Source organism: Astyanax mexicanus, chromosome 2 (assembly GCF_023375975.1).
Source record: "Astyanax mexicanus isolate ESR-SI-001 chromosome 2, AstMex3_surface, whole genome shotgun sequence".
Classification (NCBI taxonomy): domain Eukaryota; kingdom Metazoa; phylum Chordata; class Actinopteri; order Characiformes; family Acestrorhamphidae; genus Astyanax; species Astyanax mexicanus.
Genome location: NC_064409.1, coordinates 54059317 through 54083258, shown reverse-complemented (window position 1 = coordinate 54083258; position 23942 = coordinate 54059317). Strand labels below are relative to the sequence as shown.

The 23942-nt window shown below is 37.6% G+C and overlaps 3 protein-coding genes across 11 annotated transcripts in view; all 3 read right to left on the bottom strand.

Annotated features, from left to right (window-relative positions):
* nptna (neuroplastin a) overlaps positions 1-12460 on the bottom strand; it is a 68536-nt gene extending 56076 nt beyond the window's left edge. For 6 of the 8 annotated variants that reach the window (XR_007437825.1, XR_007437826.1, XM_049474566.1 and 3 more), the window contains exons 1-4: positions 12087-12460; positions 7293-7640; positions 6108-6282; positions 4434-4528 (exon numbers count right to left, since the gene is read on the bottom strand). Coding sequence is in view for 6 of the 8 variants with exons in the window: in XM_049474566.1 (XP_049330523.1) it covers positions 4434-4528; positions 6108-6282; positions 7293-7640; positions 12087-12162 (694 nt within the window). In the remaining 2 variants the exon portion in view is untranslated. Of the gene's footprint in view, positions 1-4433; positions 4529-6107; positions 6283-7292; positions 7641-7897; positions 7917-12086 lie in introns of those variants that run through there. The other 2 variants (XM_007246609.4, XM_015605122.3) reach the window with 2 other exon arrangements.
* A 3559-nt stretch (positions 12461-16019) lies between these two features.
* LOC111188207 (UDP-glucuronosyltransferase 2A2-like) lies at positions 16020-23047 on the bottom strand. 2 transcript variants are annotated; one of them, XM_049474564.1, is made up of 2 exons: positions 22961-23047; positions 16020-17976 (listed from the first exon to the last, which is right to left on the bottom strand). In XM_049474564.1, the coding sequence occupies exon 2, from the start codon at positions 17961-17963 to the stop codon at positions 16389-16391; it is 1575 nt and encodes a 524-aa protein (XP_049330521.1). In that variant the 5' UTR covers positions 17964-17976; positions 22961-23047; the 3' UTR covers positions 16020-16388. The 2 variants fall into 2 exon arrangements, with proteins under 2 accessions (XP_049330521.1, XP_049330522.1); XM_049474565.1 differs by lacking the exon at positions 22961-23047 and adding an exon at positions 18606-18678 and having other exon boundaries at positions 16020-17914.
* Positions 19264-23029, bottom strand: LOC103023155 (UDP-glucuronosyltransferase 2B13-like). The gene is made up of 2 exons (XM_049474563.1): positions 22961-23029; positions 19264-21816 (listed from the first exon to the last, which is right to left on the bottom strand). Exon 2 carries the CDS (start codon positions 21806-21808, stop codon positions 20222-20224), a length of 1587 nt encoding a protein of 528 aa, XP_049330520.1. The 5' UTR covers positions 21809-21816; positions 22961-23029; the 3' UTR covers positions 19264-20221.
* Positions 23048-23942: the final 895 nt, after the last annotated feature.

The following is a 23942-nucleotide window of genomic DNA, read 5'->3' as shown; positions in this document are numbered from 1 at the left end:
TGTTTTACCAAACAAGTTTACATTAACACAAATTAGTTCATTGTCTGACATGACATGTAATTACAAAGTTATTCTAAATCTAGTTCTGAATTAAATGGCGCTTCATCAAACAGCAACTGGCACAATGGTGCCTACTAGAGCATAGGATGGTGATGTGTAAGAAGGTGTAACACAATTGGAGACACTCTGTCACATTGAGAAATTATCAAAAGTCTTTCACCTGTTATTAATGTTGAGAAGAGGCACAAAGGAGTGCATGTTCTGATATGACATGTAATTACAAATATATTCTAAATCTAGTTCTGTATTAAATGGCGCTTCATCAGAGTGATATTGTACAGAGGTCTTTGACATTGTGAGATTACAGCAAATACTGCAGAGTTACAGCAATTTAGGTTGAAAATTTCAAGGACGCTCAGACTGCTTGATGCCTGGACACTATTGTATGTGAAATTTTCACAAATGTTTTTATTGAATCTTAACCTAGAGACTCTACAGTGTGCAACAAGTCTGAAATGGCGGTGATAGGCCAAATATCCAGAGACTAGTATCAATATTGCTATTTTCAAACAATTAGCAGTTCTGAATAAACAAAGCACTTTTTAAACATAGTTGTATTGACAAATTTGTCAGAGCCACTGTACTAAATATGGCACAAACATTTAGATGTCAAAATAGTATAGTATGATTGACATGTATTCGATTTGTTGGAACAGCGCCCCCCAGTGGTCGGATTGTTTCAGCAATTTGCAGGTCACTACAGCGTCTCCACCTGAACATAACTGCCAAGTGTCATCCAGATTGGGCAACATTCAGCCTGCCAAAATGTCTGCTGAATGCTGATTGGCTGATGGTGTTCAGCCATGTTGATTGATTAAGTTGCCCTTTGAACATCCTTTAGAGGCTGTATGACAGATTCTGCATGCAAAGTTTCAGCTTGCTAGGTTGCACGGTTGCTGAGAAACAGTGTTCCAAATTGAACAATTGAAGTGAATGGGGCATATATCCAGAAGGACTAATTTGCATATGGTGGCCATATTGTTTACAAATTTCAACTTTTTCTTAATGAATATTGAAGGCCATGCTCTCACGAGTGTTTTGATACCAAACATGCCAGGATTGATCAAAATTCCTAGGACTAGTTCGCAAAAGTATGTTTTGCATATTATGCAAATTAGCAAAAAATCTATATAGACGGAAGTGCATGGTCCAAATTGGAAAGTTGTAGGTATTGACCCAAGGAATCCATCAAACAAAGAATTTTGAATGTAGGTCTTATGGTTTTTGAGTTATTGAGAAAATTGTGAAAAATGAATTTCCTTGTTTATAGCGCCACCACTTGACCAATCGGTGCCATTTTTGTTGTCCACCGAGATGCACTGATCCTACATCTACCTACCAAGTTTCATTCCTCTATGACTTACGGTTTAGGCTGCACAACTGTTTTTACAGGAGAAAAAGAATAATAATAATAATAAGAAAAATCTTAGCAAAAACAATAGGGTTCTACGCACCTTCGGTGCTTGAACCCTAATAATAATAATAATAATAATAATAATAATAAGAAGAAAAATCTTAGCAAAAACAATAGGGTTCTACGCACCTTCGGTGCTTGAACCCTAATAATAAGAAGAAAAATCTTAGCAAAAACAATAGGGTTCTACGCACCTTCGGTGCTTGAACCCTAATAAAAGATTAAAATGAAAGGTAGAAAAAAAACAAGTTAAATAAAACTGTAGAGAAAATACTAGAACAATTAACAATTGTAATAATACTATATAATATACAATTTCTAATTTGAGAGACATTTTCAATGTAGAAATTAAGTCCCTAAACCCTCATACCAGCCACCATCTGCTACTGCAGTTCTCAGTGTGAGCAGTGGGGAAAGAGAGCCAGGTGAGCAGGTGATTAGGTGAACTCTATACACCTTCAAGCCTCTTCTCCATTTCTGCCCCACTTTTTAGAAATTCTGTCTTTTAAAGAGATGTACTGAGCTGCAAGAGAGTTGATGAAACCAAAGAAGGGTTCTACATTTGACACGGTATGTGTCATTATTTGTATCTAAACAATTTACTAATGTATCCTTCATGTCAACTTGCATGAATGCCTAAATGGTGGGGGATCTAGTAAGCATAGCCTTCCAGCCAAACAGAGCATGCTGTCACACTGATACTAAGCATCATGCCGTCATGCCCTTTCTCAGATTCCAAGCTTTGCCTCTCTGACTCAGCATGTGCTGCAGAGAGCAGCACAACACTGTGAGAGTAGCTGTTTTGAGATACTAGGCCGACACTAATCATTAATGTTGCAGCATCTGAGCCACACAGACACAAAGATGGAGGGGGGAAGGTAGAGGAAGACAGAGGAGGAAAAAATACAAAAAGAAACTTGCATCTACACAGCTATTTATCAAATCCGTTAACCTAACGAGAGCTTAGCAATACACAGTATATGTATATTCATTTTTATTTGTTATTTTAGCAACATAAACACATTACAAGCATGTGATTAAATTCTACAGTGTCTAGTATCTCTAATATCACGTAGTTGTTTTTTTTGTTTGTTTTTTGAGATTATTAAATTTTGAGTGCTTTGCATATGGTTCCCATGGCTTGACAGCAACATACGTTTCCTAGCGGATTTAAAGTTTTTAAAGAAAAAGTTCAAAAGGCGTGCAAAAAGATATATATCTGTTATCTTTGATGATCATCACAGAGCATGTCACAATATAATTGACTGTCATCAAAATTTCAATATCTCTGGTCAACAGTGTATTTGATTACAAAGAGAGCATAGCTAGCCTATTTAATTTGGTGCAGTGCTGTGTGTGAAAAACTAATGTTTGTTGGTATTTCAAATGTATTTTTAATGTTCTCTTTTGTCCATTTTCATTTATATATCACACCCAAATATTATAAAGTCCATACATTACATTTAAGGCATATCACATATTTCACAGGGTCCCCCTTTGGTCAGGTTTATAAATGACTATTTTGGCAATGAACATTTAAATTAACCTCCTCAATGACTATAAAACATTGTGTGATTCTGTGATATTACATTTTATCATTATTTCCAAATATTTCCAAGCACTATGTAGCTCACCATTTAAGCTATTTTACTAACGTTTTGCTTTCTACAGGCAGCATTAGTTAAGGTTGCAATAGTCAGGGCTCTCAGAAGGCCACTTCAGAATAGCCCAATGTTTTCCTCCTAGTCATTCTTGGGTGTTTTTAGCTGTGTGTTTGAGTCACTCTCCTGTTGCAAGACTCATGAACTGTGACTGAGAACAAGCTTTCTGACACTGGGCAGCACATTTCTCTAGAGAATCCCTTAATGGTCTTGAGATTTTATCGTACCCTGCACAGATTCAAGAAACCCTGTGCCAGATGCAGCAAAACAGCCCCAGAACATAACTGTGCCTCCTCCATGTTTCACAGTAGGGACAGCGTTTTTTTTTTTGATAGGCTCCTTTTTTCCATCTGTAAACCATGCTGATGTGCCTTGGTAGAAAGTTCAATTTTTGTCTCATCTGACCATAGGACTCCCAGAAGCTTTGTGGCTTGTCAACATTGAGTTTGACAAATTCCAGTCTGGCTTTTTTATGTTTTGTTTTCAACAATGATGTCCACTTTGGCTCAAACAACGACGGCTGGTGCGATCTGACACTGATGTTCCTTGAGCTTCACCTTTAATCTCGTTTTTCTGGGCTCTTTTGTTACTATTCATATTATCCGTCTCATTAATTTGCCATCAACGTTCCTACTGCGACCATGTCCAGGGAGGTTGGCTACAGTCCCATTTATCTTAAATTTAAAAAAAATATGTTCAACTGTAGTCACAGGAACATCAAACTGTGGTCTTATAATCTATACCTTTAACATGCTTGTCTATAATTTTCTCTCTAATCTCCTGAGACAACTCTTTCCTTCGCTTCCTCTAGTCAATGTTGAGTGTAGTAAACGCCATGTCACCAAACAGCACAGTGACTATGACTGATATATATATAGGTCTAATGAATCATTACAAGAATGTAGACACCTGTAATGCTAAATATTGGATGCACCTTGATTTAGCATGTCCATTTGGTCACATTATTTTCAAGGGTACCATCATTTTTGTCCAGGCCTGTTTAATGGTTTAAAATCAATTTTGGATTTTCATTTGTTTATGTTAATAGAAATTTTATTTATTATACCTTTTTCTTTTATTAATCGAGAGGCACCAACCATTTTTGTCCATTTGTGTAAATACAGGCCATCCAGTATTAAAGAAGGCACCACACGTTAGTCAATTTTAAAACTGAAACCACTCAAAAATGTATGATTTGACAATAGACTGTAGGAGAGTTTTAATATATATATATAAATGCAACATGTACTTAAAAAAAATATATGTTAAAATGTTTCAGAGAAAAGAAATTGTCTTACATTTCACCTCAATGCTGGCATTGGCTAAAGGCGCAAGCTCAAACGTATAAACACACATGTATTCCCCGGCGTCCTCTGCCCTTGGCTTGTTGATTCTGTAGGAGTGGAAAAAAAATGATTAGGAATGCTACCACTTGTCCTTCACTGTCATCTGAAGTTGAGACATCGAGTGGGGTGTGTAATGTTGCTTAGCAACCACTAGCTACATCATCTTTTGTGCAGCTGATGGTTTTCATATGCACAGTGATATTAATTGTTCAATATACACCAGGTTCATGCACTTTTTAACCAATACATTGCCATTACTTTTTCATGAGTATTCAATGCCTTCTAGGCATGGAATAATTGTCACTTCAGGCCCTTTCCGTATGCTGGAAACGTTTAACCTGTAACTTATTTTTGTTTTGGTATTGTTGTAATCGCCAGCATTGTAATTCTTTGGAAGGCACATTATGATGTTATTTTTTTCCTGTTATTTTTGTCAACTGCCTGAAGCCGTTTAATCCTCTACAGCACTTTGTTGCCTTTATTCTGCGCTCTGTACTGTTCCTTAAACACAAAGACAGGCCTGCTATCAGTGTCATGTGCTTTATTTAGTCATGCAACCTAGATTCTACTGCAAACACCAGAATTCTGGAAAAAAACTAATAAACAGAGCCTTCTTTAATGAAGGCTGACACAGAGAGGTAAATCACTATTCTAAAGGTGTTGTCTTGGCCCACAGTAATGTTTTTTCCAGTCCTAGAGACATGATCTCTGAGGCACTAGGACAGGTTAAACAGCAGCAGGACATGTCTCCCTGCGTATGTGGTCAGTCTGATTCAATTAAGAGTCAGGCGGAAGGATTAGTAATGTGGGGACAAACTAAAGGAGGCCATGAACTGAACTCCCACAGTGAAGCCTCAAAATATACTCATGCTGGCAACATAAAGGATACAGAAGTCACATGTCAATTCAATTGTTGGATAAATTATGACCATTTTAAATTCTGTCTAAAAACAAATTATATAAATAATAATAATAATAAAATAAAAAAAGTTGGAACCCAATGAGTCTAAAACCAACTGTTGCCATCCTGCAAGACACGTTTAACCATAAATACTGTATTGATTTTCAAAAACACGATTCAGAAGCACAATTTTAAATGATTCGTTTATATGTTAAGCTTGACGTAGACAGTGGTTAATTTTGTGTTGTGATAAAATCCTGCCACTACACAGCAGTGTTGTACCTCAGATCCCACTGTGTTGATTGCATAAAAGTAAACTTTTCTTTTACTTAGATTTTATAAATATGATAGTGTAATATAATGACAGTTTAAAAGAAAATTGATTTAAACTTTCACAATATATCACCTATCTTACAATATCACAATACATTGAATTGTAACCCCTATATGTGATACATATTACCTAGTTCTTCAATGCACAGCCCTATTAATGAATACTTACGTGAAGCACATATAGCAGAATCATAAAACATGCTGAATCAAAGTGGAGTGTTGGTGTTATAATAAGTACAATCTGGTGATAGTTCAGCACAGTTAATACAGTTTTTTCCTGCAGAACTAGGTTTATCTGATCTGTTATTTGTATGTTGTCCAGCACCAGAGCTGAAGAACCCTTATTTAAATAAACAGGTCTTGTTATGTAAACATAGTCAGGTGGCCTTTACTTGTATTCAATGTTCTTCTGCTCAGTCCGTGTGGTCGGGATTTCCTCTCCATTCTTGGTCCAGTAGCTCCAGCGATGATTGTACGATACAGTAGTCAGGTTACACTGCAGCGTGACTTGTGGCAGATTGGTATCCGTGGGAAGGGTGATGTGATCAGTCACATTAATTAATGGCTCTAAAAACACACACACACACACACACACACACACACACACACACACACACACACACACACACACACACAAACACACACACACACACACACACACACACAATCAGTACAAAGCAAGACAGCTTGATTTAAACTATTATGACACAATTATTGATGCTGCTATATTTAGTACTTTAAAATAACCAACTCCTCAAACGTTGGATGAGTTGACAATATTTGAGGCCAAAAAAACTGCAAAGACTTTGGACCTCACCCAGGATTCAAAGGCTTTTTTTATCACTGCCCTGCTAGAGGATCTAACATAGGCCTTCTCACAGTACCAGCCAAATTCTGATGTGAAATTACTTGATTTGAGGCCATAATGCCATGAATACCAACAAGATTCTCAGGGCTTTGTAATTAAAACATCAGAGACCCACCACCGTACCGCAGTACTGACCTTTTAATGCCAAACCCACAACTGGTCCTCTCATAGAACTCAGTGGCAGTCAAAATCCTAGTGATGTTGTATTGCCAAATCAGGTTTTATTGTTAATGCCAGAATTCAATTGTGATTGCTGACATTTTTGCCTGGCTCTGTTAAAATTGACAGTAAGTGTAGAAACGAGAAGGAGGGAAGTGGCTGGTCGATGTATAAATAAATGTTCATCCAAGTTCTTCATCTAATAGACATTGCTGCATTACTTGTTTAAAATCACAAAACCACCATTGCAGAACCAGATTTAAGAAAAAGTAGATTTGGCTACAAATCCCCAATAAGCTCAACATCTACAGCAAGCTATAGGTAGTATTTTGGCTTTAAAGCTTTGGTCAGAAGTGGAGAAGGATACTAAGAGGTCAACTACTGAGTTTGTATGGGAATATTATCCAGACGTTGACTTCACAGAAGAGAGGACACAAGGGCAAAACAGGTGTCTCGTTCACTAACACTACCTGCACATTTCCAGAGGATTTTCTAAACAGGGGCTTGTGTTATCACTCTACTCTGGAACCACTACACTTAATTGACTCACTCTGCAGAACGGTAACTGTTGCCTGGGCTCGTATCCAGACAGTTGATGGATTTTGGTGAAGATCATTGCGTTGCGGGTTGTTACTGGCTCGGCACTCATAAATCCCAGAATCTCCCGTGATGACACGCACAACAGCAAGCACACTAACACCATTGGATCCATATGCAGTGTTTATGGAAACGCGCTGGCCACGTGCACCATCCCACAGCTGGATGAAGCCATTAACACTGTCCACTTCTGCATACCACCACTGGACCTCAGGGGTGGGGGTTCCAATTACATCACAGTATAGCTCAAACGTGTCACCAGTCAGTTTAGTCTCAGATAGGGGAGACTTCACAAAACCCGCTGAAGAATGACAGGATGGGTTTGGGATAGAGAAAAAAAGAAAATGAAAAATGACAAAGAAAATACGAAAAGAAATTGGGTTTAAAAGAGAAAAAGCAAACAAATTAAAACAAAACTGAAATAATAAGAGTTAATTAAATGAACCAGAAACAAGATAGATATTTAAGATATTAAGACAGAAAATATTTAGACAGAACAGAAAAAAGGAAAGAAACAGTGCTGACGAAGAGAATAGGGCCTGCACAATTCATACTCACACATTAAGAACAATGACCTTCAACAACAGAGCTTCTGCAATCACAATGCTTTGATGTTGCACATTTCATTGAAATTTCTCACTGTTCTTGTGTTGGTGTGCTTTGAAAGACAAACTCTGTTTCCATAGAAGCGTGCTACAGCAACCAGGCAGGTACGTAGCCCATGTCATTGGGGGAGGGATGAGAGGCACAGGCTCCACACACGCACATCTGCTACCCCCACATTAGCTACACTGAAATTTCCATATCACCAATACTGACTACTGTTACTGCAAACTGTTACTGCAAAGAACACAAACACATTACCCACTACCACAAAGATACAAAAGATAAAGCATTATTCTTCCTTAATCCAATTTCTAAAACAAAGTGGTCTACATTAACACATCAGCAATGAGAAACCAGGAAGTTGTCCTCTTGCATGCACTGAGGGACTGTTGTTGATGTTTCCTTGAATAATCTCAATGGACATGTCTTCTGTGGCTTTGAGGAAAATGAAAGCAGTAGTTAATAGCTAAACTTACAAAAATGTACTGTATAGTATGACATTATAGTATGACCACATCAGCCTGCATTTCCTAGACCATTAAATTTGCCTTAAATGGTTTTCTGAGCAAGGCTGAACAACCACTTTGGGTCCCATAAAGAACTAGTGATATGTATGATGAGTGAGTTTAAAATATCTTATTACAGGTATAAAGAGCCTTTATTTAATTTAAGTCTTGGAAGTGAGAGAACATTTCACCAGTACTGGCTGCGCTTCACTGGCTTCCTGTACATTTCAGGATAGATTTTAAGATCTTAATATTTTTTAACAAGTCTTTAAATGATCTAGCTCCAACCCATCTTTCTGACCTTCAGAAGCCTTACGTTCCATCGAGGTCACTTAGATCGGCTTCTTCTTGTGGTCCGCAAATCTAGATTAAAACAAAGGGGTGATCGTGCTTTTGCAGTTCTGGCCCCCAAATTGTAAAATGAACTGCCTTTACACGTCAGACTAGCCCCCGCGGGTGTCAAGTTTTAAATCTCGTCTTAAATCTCATTTTTATATCTTAGCTTTTTATGTAATTTGATTTGATGTAATTTGATTTGATTTGTTCTGGTTTTGCATTGTTCTGTGTTGTTTTCTTTTTGTTTTAAATTCTAATAGAGAGCACTTTTGTCAACAGAGTTGTTTGAAATGTGCTTTAGGAATACATTTGACTTTGTTTTGTACTGCTATTTGGCCTTCCATTCAGACAAAAATGCCTTTTTTTCAATATGCATCAATTTTTGTTGAGGTTAAGCATGTTGAAAAAAGCTGCACTTTATCAATTTACACAGGACTAAGCACTGACAGCTTCCATAAAGTCTAGAAAAAAAGAGTTACATAATGCGATGCAATTTATTATAACAATACATTTTGTCATAATATCCATTTGTCCCTACTGTTCATACTGTTTGTCAAGCAAACTGTATGTCAAGTAAATGTCATACAATGTCACATATGTGACACTGACATTCTCCTATCTTCTGTCGCCTTTGACATTTTTCATTTACTGGATGTCACCAGAGCAGGCACACATTTTTTTATACCACTTGTAGATACTGTAGTTTACACTGCATGTATGTTACTATGAGCAAATTAAATGCTGTGTATTTATTCATGTCACAGACTGACAAGTGCACATCCTCAATAAATTATTTAACTTATACAACTATTAATTACTTTCAACATTGTTTTTTTTTTTTATTCAGCACTATGTACAAACTGTGTTTTTACTATGCACCCTTTATAAGGCCTGCTTTTTCGAACACACAAAAGGGAAACTCACACCAAACAAAGACAGCATTTGAAACAGAGGATGTAAGAAAACCAACACTGTGCCTGGCCTCTACATCTACATTAATTAGCAAGTTAATTAATAACAGCCATCCTTGGGAAATGACTTGAAACCACATTTGATCAGTCAATTAAAAATCTACAAGGAACTCATGAACATAATGGTGGTGCTCACTCGTGAAGTCAGGCAGCGAGAAATATCTGAAGAGCTAGTGGGCCCAGAGTTAATATATGCACAGTTATGGTGTGCATGCAGTAATGGGCCTTATGCAAACACACGAACGGGGTCGGCCTCAGGCAGAACAGAATGCAGAAACTCTGTTGCCTACAAGGCAGCAAAGGGGTGCGTTCAGAGGCTAAAATGGGTCACTGAATGTGTGCATATTTTGTGTGTGTCTTTGAGATTGAGAGAGGACAGATGAACGAGGTGGAAGAGAAGGTGCCAGGAATAACCTATTCAAAATGCTGCAACCTGATCTCATTATGACGGCGTAGGGCAATTCCAATTGGTATTTTTGCCAAATGAGGTCAACAGAAAAGCTAGAAATTTCAGAACAAGGATTTTTTTTTTACTATATACATAATCAATTTACATTCCACTCGATTTAAATTCCAATTTTGCTGGAGATACCCACCACCATTCCTACTCTACTGCTAAATGACTTTTTAGAACTCTGTATCCAAATGTAATAAAGGCATTATTCTGGCAGGACTCACTGCAGCATAATTTATATTGACATAATGTATATGGATCCATTAGTTAATGGTGCTAATGTTCATATTTGGTACGATGCAACTGACACCCTGAATAATAATAATCTCAGCTATAATAAATACAATAAAACATTTATCACAAAAAATGCACATTCCACTCTGATTATTCTACACAATGCTCAGAACATGCATTTCTGCCTAACAACTGTATTTCTGTGTTGCATAGTCTCTGAAACTGATGTAGGCTGCCTAGCACACCACTTACAGCCTACAAAGCGATATTATCTGGGTGCTGGTGGAAATTGCTTTCTGCTGATCTGAGATCAGAGACTGTCAGCTTTCTTCTATGATTAAGGCTGGGGTGGAGGAGGCGGAGCTGCTCTCAGATCTGTGAAATGGGAGGGGGGCGACCTCAACACATTCCTCAGATTTTCAGGAAGCAAGAAGCCTTAGCTGGCCTGAATGCGGACGAGCTTATTTCTCTTTCTCATGCCCTTCGTTCATCTACACTGCGAGACTGTGCGTTTTTTCCCCCGTGACTCAGTGACAGACATGCTGCACCGCTCTGCTTCACATTAAGACTTGAGCAGGACCACCAGGAGGACATTACCGCCATGCATCCCACTGCTGCATCGCCTCTATAAATAGAAACATGCAGCAGAATGAAGCGGCGCTATTTTCGGTGCTGCAGAGGACCGGTGCACTCGCGGTTATCTCAACGTCCATCATCAATCTCTACACGTTTTGGAAATGTTTAAAGAAGAAATATCAACCGAAGAGGTTGGAGATATTTAGCGAGGGTTTCTCCTGAAGACCTAGCCCAGCTTAGCTAGTATGAACAGGGGGGCTCGGGCTGAGTCGTGGCCGTGCAGGCGTATTGATGTAGCTAGTTATTACATCCCCATACTCAACCAAATACATCACAGCAAGCGAGCTAGCTAATACACAACCTGTTTGTTTGAAATGAGTATGCTCCTGTATGTCCTAAATTATGCGTTAATATAATCTTTATTTAGCTAGATAGCTAGCTAAGGTTAGTCTTAGGTTGTTAATATTAGGTTGTTTTCTGAAGATAAAAAATACACAGGACAGAAACATAGGATCAAAACTAGGTTAGGTTTATTTGCAGGGGGTGTCAGCATGTCCTAAAATTTTTAACGTAAGTTGATTTTTTTTATTATTTTGTTTGCCTAGATAAACTAACTAACCTAACCTATCTTACCTAGGTAACTAGCTAACCTAACGTTAGTCATTTCGTTAAGCTAAGCTAACTAGGTGAGCCCAACTGTCATTTTCAATTCAAATCTGAGCGACACATCTAGGCTAATTAACCTAGCAAGCTAATTAACTAGCTAAATGTGAATATTTAAGCCAAACCGCTGTTTGCCTATCTTAATAAGCTAGCTTACAATATCAGGTGTTTATTGATTTTTTAAAATGATGTTTCACCTCGGAGGAAAGCGTTTGAGTTTTATCATCATCCCAACAAACACCGCAGGCTCGAACCGTCCGCACACACGTAACCTAGCTAGTTAACGCTAGGTTAGCTAGCTTAGTAACCTAACCAACCGTTAGCTACTAGTTAAGCTAGTTATCCAGTCAGCAGTAAACAGGACATAAATCCCAGCAGGCTGATTTTACACCTTAGCTTACCGTTCTGTGCAAACACTACAGTGTGCAGCACCAGCACTCCCAACACCACCAGTACTGGCTTTCCTGGACGCGACATTTTCTCTCCTATCTCGCTCTCTCCGTCTTCAGGTACCGCCGGGCTGCCTCGCTCCCGGTCTCTCTCTCTGTGGTAGAAAAAGAAGCTGAAGCCGGTTTCTGGCTCTGCCGATATAGCGTTAACTAGCTAAAGAAGACTGAACGGTAAACGGCTCGCCCGGCTGGAGCCTAAAGCTTGTCTTGAGCTGAGGTGAGCGATAGCGCGCACCGAGAAGGATCAGCTGACGACCGGCGCGCAGCTCTTCACACTCACACAACACAAACACACACAAACACACACACCAGCGCGCACACACACACACAGCCGGTGTGGAAACGATATGGGCAGAGTGGAGGAGGCGATGGAAGTGATCTCCACGAAATCCCGCGATAGCTTCTCATACTGGACGCGTCCTCCTTCGTGTTCTGCGAGGAAAATATATAAATAAATGATACATCAAGTGCCCAGTTACCTTCAGGGACCCACAGGTAGCTTCTTAACACAAAACAGCCCTTTAAGAGCTGTGTAAAATTCCTTAAAGCACCTGTCCATCATTTTAATTCATAAAGCTCCTAAGTGGCATAAGTGACATATACTGAGGATCATTATTGCAAGAGAACAGTGTGTGAATTTATGTGTGACAATCTGACCTTAACCGGCCAGGATTTTTGTCAGTTTTCTGCATGACATTACAGCCCTAAATCTTGAGAATTTCTATTCAAGAATTGTGATAAAAGTGATTAAATTATAATTGTAATAGAAAGTATAGAAAAATATTCAAGTAAATCTGCAACTGTCAAAATACAATGAATAAAATCATAAAATTAGCTTTTTCCTAAACTTCATTTTGAAATCAATATTTTCCTGAATACAAATCAAACAGAATCAAACATTTCATGGCCTCCAATCCTTTTATTTCATTATGGTTGTCTAGCTTTTATGTCTATTTTCAAACATGCAGAATTTGGGTTGATTTCTGTTACTAATCTGAAATTATTAAGTGGAGTAGAGAGAAAGGGGTCAAGGCTTGTTAATAGGTTAAATGTAAATTTGAGCTTGTACACCTCTGTTTTGTTTTAATATTGTTCTTCAGCCATTTAGGTTACATCAGGATTTTAATCTTAAAATACAGTGTTTGCAGTTATCTGACCACAGTAAGAAAAAAAAACACATTGAGCTGCTCGATGAATTTTTCTGATTCAACTTTAAATTTGGTATCAATAAGTCTGGGTTAAGTAGGTAAATTCAAAGACATGAAGGCTTATGCTTATAGCTACAGGTCTCAAATATGGGTGGAATGTGGTCTAGGTGGGTTTCAGGTGGACCTGGGCATGTGTTACTGGGACCCCTTTGTGCTTCACAAATACGCCTCATATACACCCAAATTGATCCCTTCCAGGTCCTATCACTGACCCTGACTGGACCCATCACTATCCATACAGGCCAAACATGGGCATGTTATAAGGTAACTCCTGCATCAGAATCTAGAAGACCCAATTCTATCATGCCTACCCGATCTATAGGTTAAAAAAGATGCTCTCAGTAGAAATAATTTAATCTTCAGTTTCTATCTTTTAGAGGCAGTGTGTAGTTTGTATAAATTAAATGAAAATTGTTAGAAGAATTTTACTGAATGATGCAGAGTCGCAGCAATCAGGTTAGCTTGCTGTTTATTGATTCACATGCATGTGGAGAACAACTGTCACAGCACAGGTATCTGACAGCTGCTCTAGCTTACAAATACTTCAACAGTCTTTTTATACATAAAAAGCAGAAAATGTCCACGGCCTCTACTCTTATCACCCTTTGACCTGTCCAGTGCTTTGCTAACTGCATGGGGAGCAGTTTAGGCAAGAAAGTTACTGAGCATGCATAATGCATGCTTATTTGGTGTTATATAAATCCTGTTTCCATACATTTGGGGTTTCACTTCTTCTTTTGGATTAAGCAATCGTTTCCAGACATACACACTGAATAGAACTTCTGTTCTTTTCTAAGCAATCTTTTCTAGGTAATAGTTCAAGGTTAAACAGTTATCTCCGAGCATGCATTTAATAGAAACTGCAGCCTAAAGTATAACATTCAATACATTTTTCAAGAAAAAAGAAAGAAAGACAGTTTTCTGGTGTTTCAGATAGCAAGGAGATCTCAAGGACTTCTTTCTTGAAACGATATACTGCCACCTACTGAGAAGAACCTGCACATGACAAATCCCTACTGTGTATTGGAACAACTTTAACCCTTGCAGACCTGAATTATGTTCCTCTTTAAGGCAGTAATTAATCACATTACTTGATAGGAAAAAGGGTTAATCTGCCACATTTTTTCATCCAATGCAGTGGGCAGTGCTAACCTGCTGTTTGATTGGCTGATAAATGTCTATTTTGATGGACAATAGGTGTTAAGTGCAAGAATACACATATGCTGAAACAGGTGGAATTTCAGCTAGTGCATCCTAGCAGCTGGTACTTTAACAAACACATTTTTATGATTGCTGCAGCCCACCAACCAGCACATCTTATCACAGCTGGCACACCAAACGATAAATCTTAAAACACCAACCAAGCAACCTAAGGTTTCTGGCACACCAAATGTCACATCCTTAAGCAGTTTGCACACCAATTGCACACCAATTACCACAGCCAGCACACTTCACAGAAAATAACATTATGTTTATAAAGTAGAAAGTAAGTTTCTTTTTTTGATTGCATATAAAAACAATTTTATTTATTTGCAGGAGCTTTTTTCAGAGAGAATGTGACTCTCTGAAACAGGTAAACATGTAATGTAATGTTCTTTTTTTTATTGTCTTTTTCAGGATGGAAATCTGCTTGTGTTTCTGCAGCCATGGATGCAAGCAAACAAACTGGTTAAGAAACTGCAGCAGAAATAGCAATAGATGCTATTTGTCATAAACTGCTTTGCCATTCTCCTTAAAAGTTTCAAGACCAGAGATGGAGTAAAACACGAGCTGGCTATTTTTTTTCATGAGAAGGTAAGCACAGAGCTATGTTATCTGTTAAACTGATCAGTGTGTTTTCAGTACCTGAAAACTTAGTAACTCCGACTCTAGATGCAGTGGGCATTTGTTTACAGCAAATTAAACTTTTTAGACCATGTACCACCAACGACCAAACTAAAACCTCCAAGCCATTTCACAGAAACACATGTAGTTAGCACATACACACATACACATATTTATACACAGTGTGCTAGCTAATTGTTCTTCACATGTGTGGGGCTTGCTAGGTGTTGCAGTCTGTAAATTAGTATGATTAGGTTACGTTATTTGATTGGTTATTGTTTCTGGTTAATACAGTATTGCTACTGAGTGTCTCAGAAGGATTAAGACAGAGGGAAATAAACAGCATGAGAGCCAAGCAGTGAACTACAGTGTTTTTACCTTATTAAGTGTAGTGAACTAACTGTTGGCGACTGGCTGATTGATGTAGATTATCATACATCTTGTGGTGCTCTGCAGGGTTTTACTGTAGGACCAATGAAACTAATGTTAATAATGATAAAACTGTAGCTCTGAAAGTGAAGGATTAAAGTGTATCTTACAAACAGGTTCTAATGGGTAAAGCACTAAACAACAACTAATGTAATATTAGTAAAATTACAGGTGGAAACTTTATAGATTTCATTCCTTACAATTTTAATGTTAACAGATGTTTTTGTCTGAGGTCATCTAGTGAACCATCTTGTGTTGCTTCTAGTACCACCATTGTTTCCCTTACCACAGTTTGAGAACCACTGGTTTAGAGGATAAAGAACTTAGCTTTGGCTAAAGCAGCTAGCGGTACAATAGGCTAGCAAACAATTGACATAGTTATATAAAATCCTCATGAGCTAGTTTATAACAAGGAAACAATAAAAACATTGCAAAAGCATAGATTTATTAGCTAGCTTACAACTTACAGAGTATGATTCTGTATTGGTTTAGTGTCCAGACAACTCTCTCCAGTGTTCTGACACAAACTGAGGTAGTCATTTTACATGCTTGCTCATCTCATTGGGTACTTATTGTTCCATTAATGTTTAAAAAAATCATATTCTATCTTTCTTTGCAGAATATTCCAATCATTTTGTGTTTAAACATACTGCACTATTATACATTGATGTACAATTATACATTTAGTGCATTAATCAGTATAATATTCCACAAATAATCAATAATACAAATGGAAACTAAAGTCTCCCAATAGTTATAAAATAATAATAATATAATGTTAAACTCATCTATTTTATTCACGTTTGATTTTCTTTTGAATCAGCATACAACAAAGACATTTAATCAATGAGAATGTCAGCCACAGAATAACCAGGACAGCTCCCAGCAGAGTGAGTATAACATCCACAGAGTGGTAGGTGAACCAGGACATCCTGAAAGACTGTGTGCGCAAGTGAGGAGCACCTCCATTTCTTATAACGTATTCAATCCAGAAGATTGCATGATCCAGAGGCTTCATGGGCTGATCTCGATGCAGTCTAGACAGCGTTTTCATGTTCTCACTGTAAGATGGATTATACAGCACCTCCTTCAAAGCTTCCAAAAACACAGTTCTGTCCAACTCAGCAAAATCCACAATTACAGCGGTTCCCTTTTTCCTCATTCTGGAGAGATTATCAGGCTGGTCAAAAGCTAAAGGTAGACCTACAATTGGCACTCCATGATAAATTGCTTCCTGAACACCATTGGTTCCTCCATGGGCTACAAAAACCTTAGTTTTGGGATGTCCAAGAAGATCATTCTGGGGCATCCAGTCCACAAGCAGTGTGTTATTGCCAAGGTTAGCAGGCCGTGTCCCAGTATATCTCCAGATGACTTTCTGAGGTAGTTGTGCAAAGGCTGCGGCTATCTCTTCAGCGACATCGCTTAAAAGATTCCCAAAAACAGTCCCTAAAGACATGATGATGACCCCATGCTCCCCTGAACTCTGGACAAAATCATCCAGGTGTTTAGGAAGTGGTTTTGAGGGTTTGCACTGGAAGCCCCCCATGTAAACCACATTTGGCATAGTGGGTCGAGGAAACTCAAAGGTGAAGTCATTTCTCATGAGCCAGATATCTGCATCCTGAAAGAGGGAGAAGTAATCAACTTCAGGCCCAAAGTATTTATGACAGAAGGCCCTGTAAGGTTCACCAAAGTATTTTGACTGTTGATGAACTGTCACAGTGTAAATCAGCACATTCTTGACTCTCTGAAGGAAGGTCATCTTGTCTGTTAGCTCTGCTCCAGGAACAGGGATGTAAGATAGAGGTGAGGGGGCAATGTCAAAGTGGCCCTCTCCGTGTACAGTCCAGCGCACATTAAATACAAGAGGTAGGCCAAGTCTGTGTGCCAGTAGTACACCACCTCCAAAAGAAGGGTCAGTCAGCATCAGATCATATTTGGCATCCTGGAAAAAATTCATGAGAGTCTCATTATCAAAAATCATAGCAGTCATATTGCAAACCTCCTGATGGTAATTAGAAATGATCTTCAGTATGTCCAGTCCGAGCATGTCTTGGTCCCAGAAGTATCTTTTTTCTCTTCGTATTTGCAGCAAGTTCACTATAAAGCCGTTGAAGAACTCATCGTCAAATTTGCCTATGTCAAACGTGAGAGAAGTGTAGTAGGGAGACTCTTCTTTGATCCGCCAGCAATTTGATCCGCGGATTACAGTTAATTCATGTCCTCTTGAATGTAGTTCCACTATGAGAATTTCCATGTTAATCCAATGGCTTCCATCAACAGGAAATACCAAGATTTTACCACAGTAGGCTCCATCTATGACCGATAAAAGGGACAACAGCGTCAGGAGTCCTGAATGATGCATCTTCTTTCACAACCTTTAATAAGAAAGAACACAAGATGTTATTGACAAGATGTGATATAATCTGATTGCAGTGGCAAGCAAACAGTTTTAAATATTACAGGTCGTACTCTTATGTATTATAGTCAGTAGTCTCTAACAATAATGACAGACAATTATGATGACATTATCTTACAGTTCATTAATAGATAGGCCTATGCTTTTATCATATGAAAACAGTCCTCTTGAATATCTAAATATTATGAATTAACTTTTCACATCCCCAAAAACCTAAATTTTAACTCTCAATACTAGAGTAAACATTTCATTAAGGAGGGTTCAGTTTACCAAATATAGAATAACCCTTGTTTCCCAGTTTCCAATTCACTATTGGCTCAAAATTTGTCTTAGGAAAACTGTTCCATAATGTTTTAATTAAAATGGTTGAGCACAGTGTGTGTTGTTACCTTATCTGTTGGAGATTAAACCGTTTTGGCGCTAGAAATGAGCAAAACAATAATATGCTACTGCTATTATGATAACCCATGCCACACAATATTTATCAGTATATTGTGTGAGTATACTGTGGGTATCAAGATTACATCCATGTGTTACAAAAAGACAGATTAAGACCAATAATAGACACAACATTTTATATATAGTAACTGCAGAGTGACAAAAATACTACTAATAAAATAAAATGTCTGCAATTTTTTAAATTGTTTATTATTTTAGTCATTTGTTTTTTTTTACTAGTCATTTGATACATCTTTATTTAACTACTTAAATAGTTTATTTATGTGAATGCAATGTGGAAAGAGTGTACTTATCAATTTTAAAGCATTTTATATACGCCACTGTTGTTTTGCTAGTCTATTCTGTCCATTTCAACAAGCTTGCAGACATCAGAGACATGACAATACAGATTGTGTATTTTTAAAAGTGCTTCCAGGTATTGTGACGGGTAATTTTTCACATTTTCCACTGTTATTGTTCTTAAATATTACCCTATGAAAAACAGTAGCCTAAATAAAACTATACAAATCTTCAGTGAGAAACAAAAAATAAAACAAAACTACAATTACAATATATTTGCTGACATTATCACTAAACAGCCATATTTTTGCAGTTTTGCTCTGGGTATCAGAGTAAAGAGCTGAAACTACAGGTAAAGTGTAAGTTACAATAATAGAAATCTATTTAACATTGTAGCCTAATTTGTTATCTACACAGTCATTATCTTTATTAACTAAGCTTTTAATTACAAGTTTAGTCAAAAGGGTACAGTTCAATTGAATTGTTGCAATGATAATAGAGAGTAATGTTTCTTCAAAAATGTAAGTTTATTGACATTTGTACATTACAATTGTTTTTACAGATTACAAAACAAAATTATAGAGCAGAGGGAGAGTGGCACACAGCTTAACACATTCTGTTAAAAATGTTTTAACAATTTAAGTATAAGATTTTTTCCAAACACAACCTGTATCTGTGTGCTATATAAAAAAGTAAAACTCTTAATGTTAAAGGTTAATAAATTGGAAAGGTTAAATGTAACACAATATAGTGGGTCCATGTCTAAATTATAATGTATTTTAATTAAAATTGCATCAACTGTACATGTAAGCACATCAAGCCCCTCTCATACAGAAAGTAAATATATTAAAATGTACAAAATGCATGCAAATAGACAAAGAGTAAACTGGAAATACATTATTTAATTAAAAAAAATACATTTGAAATATACCTTACATATAATAAAATACATACCCATATATTTACTTACTGTATTGGCCTCTCCTTCTCAAGCCAGATACTCAGAATCTACCAGCCAATGAAAAAAGTGGGCTGAAACCCACTTGTCCCAGCCGACATGTTTGTGTGGGATTCACATGGGTGTAATATGGGCTAAGAAGGTTCTGGGTGGGCATGGGCACTAAGAGGGTTTTTCAGTTGGCTTTCCCAAATGGACCCCTTAATTACAGCCTACCTTAATGTGCAGGCTCTGGGTGGCTATGGCATTGCTTGGAATCAAAGCAATTATCTAGTGTTATTAGTGCCATCTATTACAGCCACCATTAGATTTATTAAAGTGATACAGAAGCAAATGGCATGACCTATGCACACAACTTTGTTATTTGTTACCTAAAAAATAATATTTTGCAGTTTAAGTTTGTGTGCCACTCTTCCCTACTTCAATAAAAGAAACGATTACTGTACACAACACCCAAATTCTGAAATGTAAAAAGACCTATAACTACATGATGGTCGCACATAATAAATCACTCACGTTTCACTTTCTTTCTGAATAAAATGCAAAGGCAAAGACATCTGCTCACATAAAAAACAATCAACAGAATAACCAGGACAGCTCCCAGCAGAGTGAGTATAACATCCACAGAGTGGTAGGTGAACCAGGACATCCTGAAAGACTGTGTGCGCAAGTGAGGAGCACCTCCATTCCTCATAACGTTTTCAATCCAGAATATTGCATGATCCAGAGGCTTCATGGGCTGATCTCGATGCAGTCTAGACAGCGTTTTCATGTTCTCGCTGTAAGATGGATTATACAGCACCTCCTTTAAAGCTTCCAAAAACACAGTTCTGTCCAACTCTGCAATATCCACAATTACTGCGGTTCCCTTTTTCCTCATTCTGGAGAGATTATCAGGCTGGTCGAAGACTAGCGGTAGACCTAAAAGTGGCACTCCGTGATAAATTGCTTCCTGAACACCATTGGTTCCTCCATGGGCTACAAAAACCTTAGTTTTGGGATGTCCAAGAAGATCATTCTGGGGCATCCAGTCCACAAGCAGTGTGTTATTGCCAAGGTTGGCAAGTTTAGGTCCAGCATATCTCCAAATGACTTTATGAGGTAGTTGTGCAAAGGCTGCAGCTATGTCTTCATTAATATCTTGAGGAAGCTTGCTAATGAGAGTCCCTAAAGACATGATGATGACCCCATGCTCTCCTGAACTCTGGACAAAGTCCTCCAGGTGTTTAGGAAGTGGTTTTGAGGGTTTGCACTGGAAGCCCCCCATGTAAACCACATTTGGCATAGTGGGTCGAGGAAACTCAAAGGTAAAGTCATTTCTCATGAGCCAGATATCTGCATCCTGAAAGAGGGAGAAGTAATCAACATCAGGCCCAAAGTATTTATGACAGAAGGCATTGTAGCGGGGTGCGGTGACCACTGCCATCTGGAAGAGGGTGAAAATGTAACATAAAACATTCCTAACCCTCTCAAAGAATGTCATTTTATCTGTTAGCTCTGCTCCAGGAACCGGTATATAAGAGAGAGGAGAGGGTGCAATTGCAAAGTGACCTTCTCCATGGACAGTCCATCGAACATTGAAAACCAGAGGAATTTTAAAATGGTATGCAAACATTACACCAGCTCCAGCAGCAGGATCTGTTAGGATTACATCATACTTGGCTTCCTCTATTGATCTCATCAGGGCTTCATCATCAAACATTCTTGAGATCATCTTTACCATATCTTCATGCATTTCACCAAACTTGGAGATTATTTCTAGCTCGATAAGAAACCGGTTCCAAAAAGAGTCTCCTCTTCTCCGGATTTCCAACATCCTTTCAACAACTGGACTAAAGAACTTCTCGTCAAATCCTCCGTCATTTTGAATGGTGATGGAGGTGTAGTAGGTTGAACCTTCCTTAACGTACCAGCTGTTAGAAGCCCGGACCACAGTCACATCGTGGCCTCTCGAATGGAGCTTCTCAATGATGACTTTCATGTTTATCCAGTGGCTTCCATCCAGTGGAAACACCAAGACTTTTCCTCCATATGCTCCAGATAATGCAGACAATAGCATCCAAAATGCGACGTGGACCGAGAGATGCATTTTCATTCACGACACTATAGGGGAAATAATGACTGGTTATTTTATAGAATTAAAATGAATAATATTTTGTAACAAAAAAAAATATTGATAGTCTTCTCAAATATGTGAAATTGTATATGTATAGGCTTTATTTAGGACAAAAAAAACAAAATGTAGAGCATAAATAAAACCATGTAACAAAGCAAGTATTTTACTGGCCATCAGAAAAAAAATACAGTTTTGTTATTGTTTTGCTAAAACCTTTACATATATAGTACATGTAAATAATTACATATACCTGAACTATATATGAACTATGTATGAATAAATTTGAACCTTTAAAAATGAAGCATTAAGTAAAATCTTAAATAAAAATTCCAATCTACAAAGGTAATCCCTAAAAATACAACACGATTTAAGTGAACTGTTTGTGTATGAAATTATGTCCCTTTGCAGACATTGCAGTACATTTGTAAAATGTTTTGTAGGAAATACTATGAAATTCACCATTATGATCAATACTAAAATGTATGTACTTCATAAAGTTAGTACTTCTGTAAAATAAGGTAATCATTACCTACATTATATTGATACCTCATACTCATCTCAGTCGGTTTGTTGACCAATCCTTAAATACTTTTTTTGATAGCTTTCTTTCATCTTTCACTCAGTCGATCATTGTTCAGTCTATTGATTATTAATATCCAAAATAATTTTACACATATCCTTATGAAACATTTGTTCAACTATTAATGTATGAAGCAAGTAAAAAATCTAAATGTGGCATTTTCTTTTACATTTAAGAGGCAAATTCTTTTTTTCTAATGTACAACACATTTAATGTTTCTTTTATAGTAATATGTTTAATTATGCAAGAAAACATATTTATTTAAGTATTTAAATGTACAATCTCTGTAGAGGATCTGAACATGAGCTAGATAATTAGTTTTAAAAAGTTTGCGTAACTCCTTGGTAAATTTTACTATCAAATTTGTGCAACCTGTCAAAGTGTGTTAGAATATGAATATCACAATATCTTTATTAAAACCTTCTTTAAGTCAGTGAAACTGTGGAAGACATAACTTTCCTGATGAGATACTACTTTGATATATTGTCCAACTATATAGGAAATCAAATCAAATAAAATATGATCTATAAAAAAAAGCTACAGATACTTACCAAACTAATCCCAGCAAATCCCACCTGGCACTCAAGATCCTCAGGTGCAGGAGAGGAACTGGATACAGTCTGTAGTGGAAACGCTTTTTAAATTAGTGCATGCAGGTGAAAAGTCCTTCTGAACACATGAGCCAATCGTGACTCAGGATTTAATGAACTTTATTGCACAACTCTTCATAATGTCCAAAGGTCGTGTTGTAGAGCTTCAAAGAGAAGAACTACCTTCATCTAAGTTCTGACTATATTCAGTACGTTAAGCTATGCTAGTGCTGAAGCTGTACAACTGTTCAGGAAACATTTGTTCACCAGTGCACCAACAAGCACTTCTAGTACAATCTGACAAATATGTTATATAAGACATATGACAAACAGCACACCCACTCAAACAAGTGAAGATATTGATTAAAGAGGTGCCACTGCTACCAGCTACAAGTCCAGCCTACCTGCCCTTCCTGGTGTTGTCCAAGTCCAACTCAAAAAATAGTGAGCTCCAGTTACCCTCCTGTTCACCCACCCACTTCCAGCCACTTTCCAGGCAGGTTCTGAAAGGAAAAGCTGCTCTCAGGGGTATTATAGTGGAGTGTTATGTAACACAAAATATGAATGGAGGGAAACTAAATCCAGGATCATGGTCTGCAAGGTAGAACACGTAGAACAACACAGCACACCTTTTATTCAAACAAAGAACTGTCTAATTAGTAGTAAGTGGAGAACCTTCCAATTCTTTTCAGCTTCTTAAAACAAGCTAAACAGCAGCATTTCCATTCACATTAGTTAGCACGTTATCTAGTGCCCTTTAATTTTTGATTACACTTGTCCTTTTCCCCATTGAACTGTATGATAAGATCTTAGTTCACGTAAGTTCATGTAGTTCACAGCTACCTCAGCAACAAATCTAACCTTGGGCTGGTCTCATGTATCAGCTAATCCTAGTACAATATAAAGGGATTATCTGCAGCAAAATGCCTCAGAACATCACTTA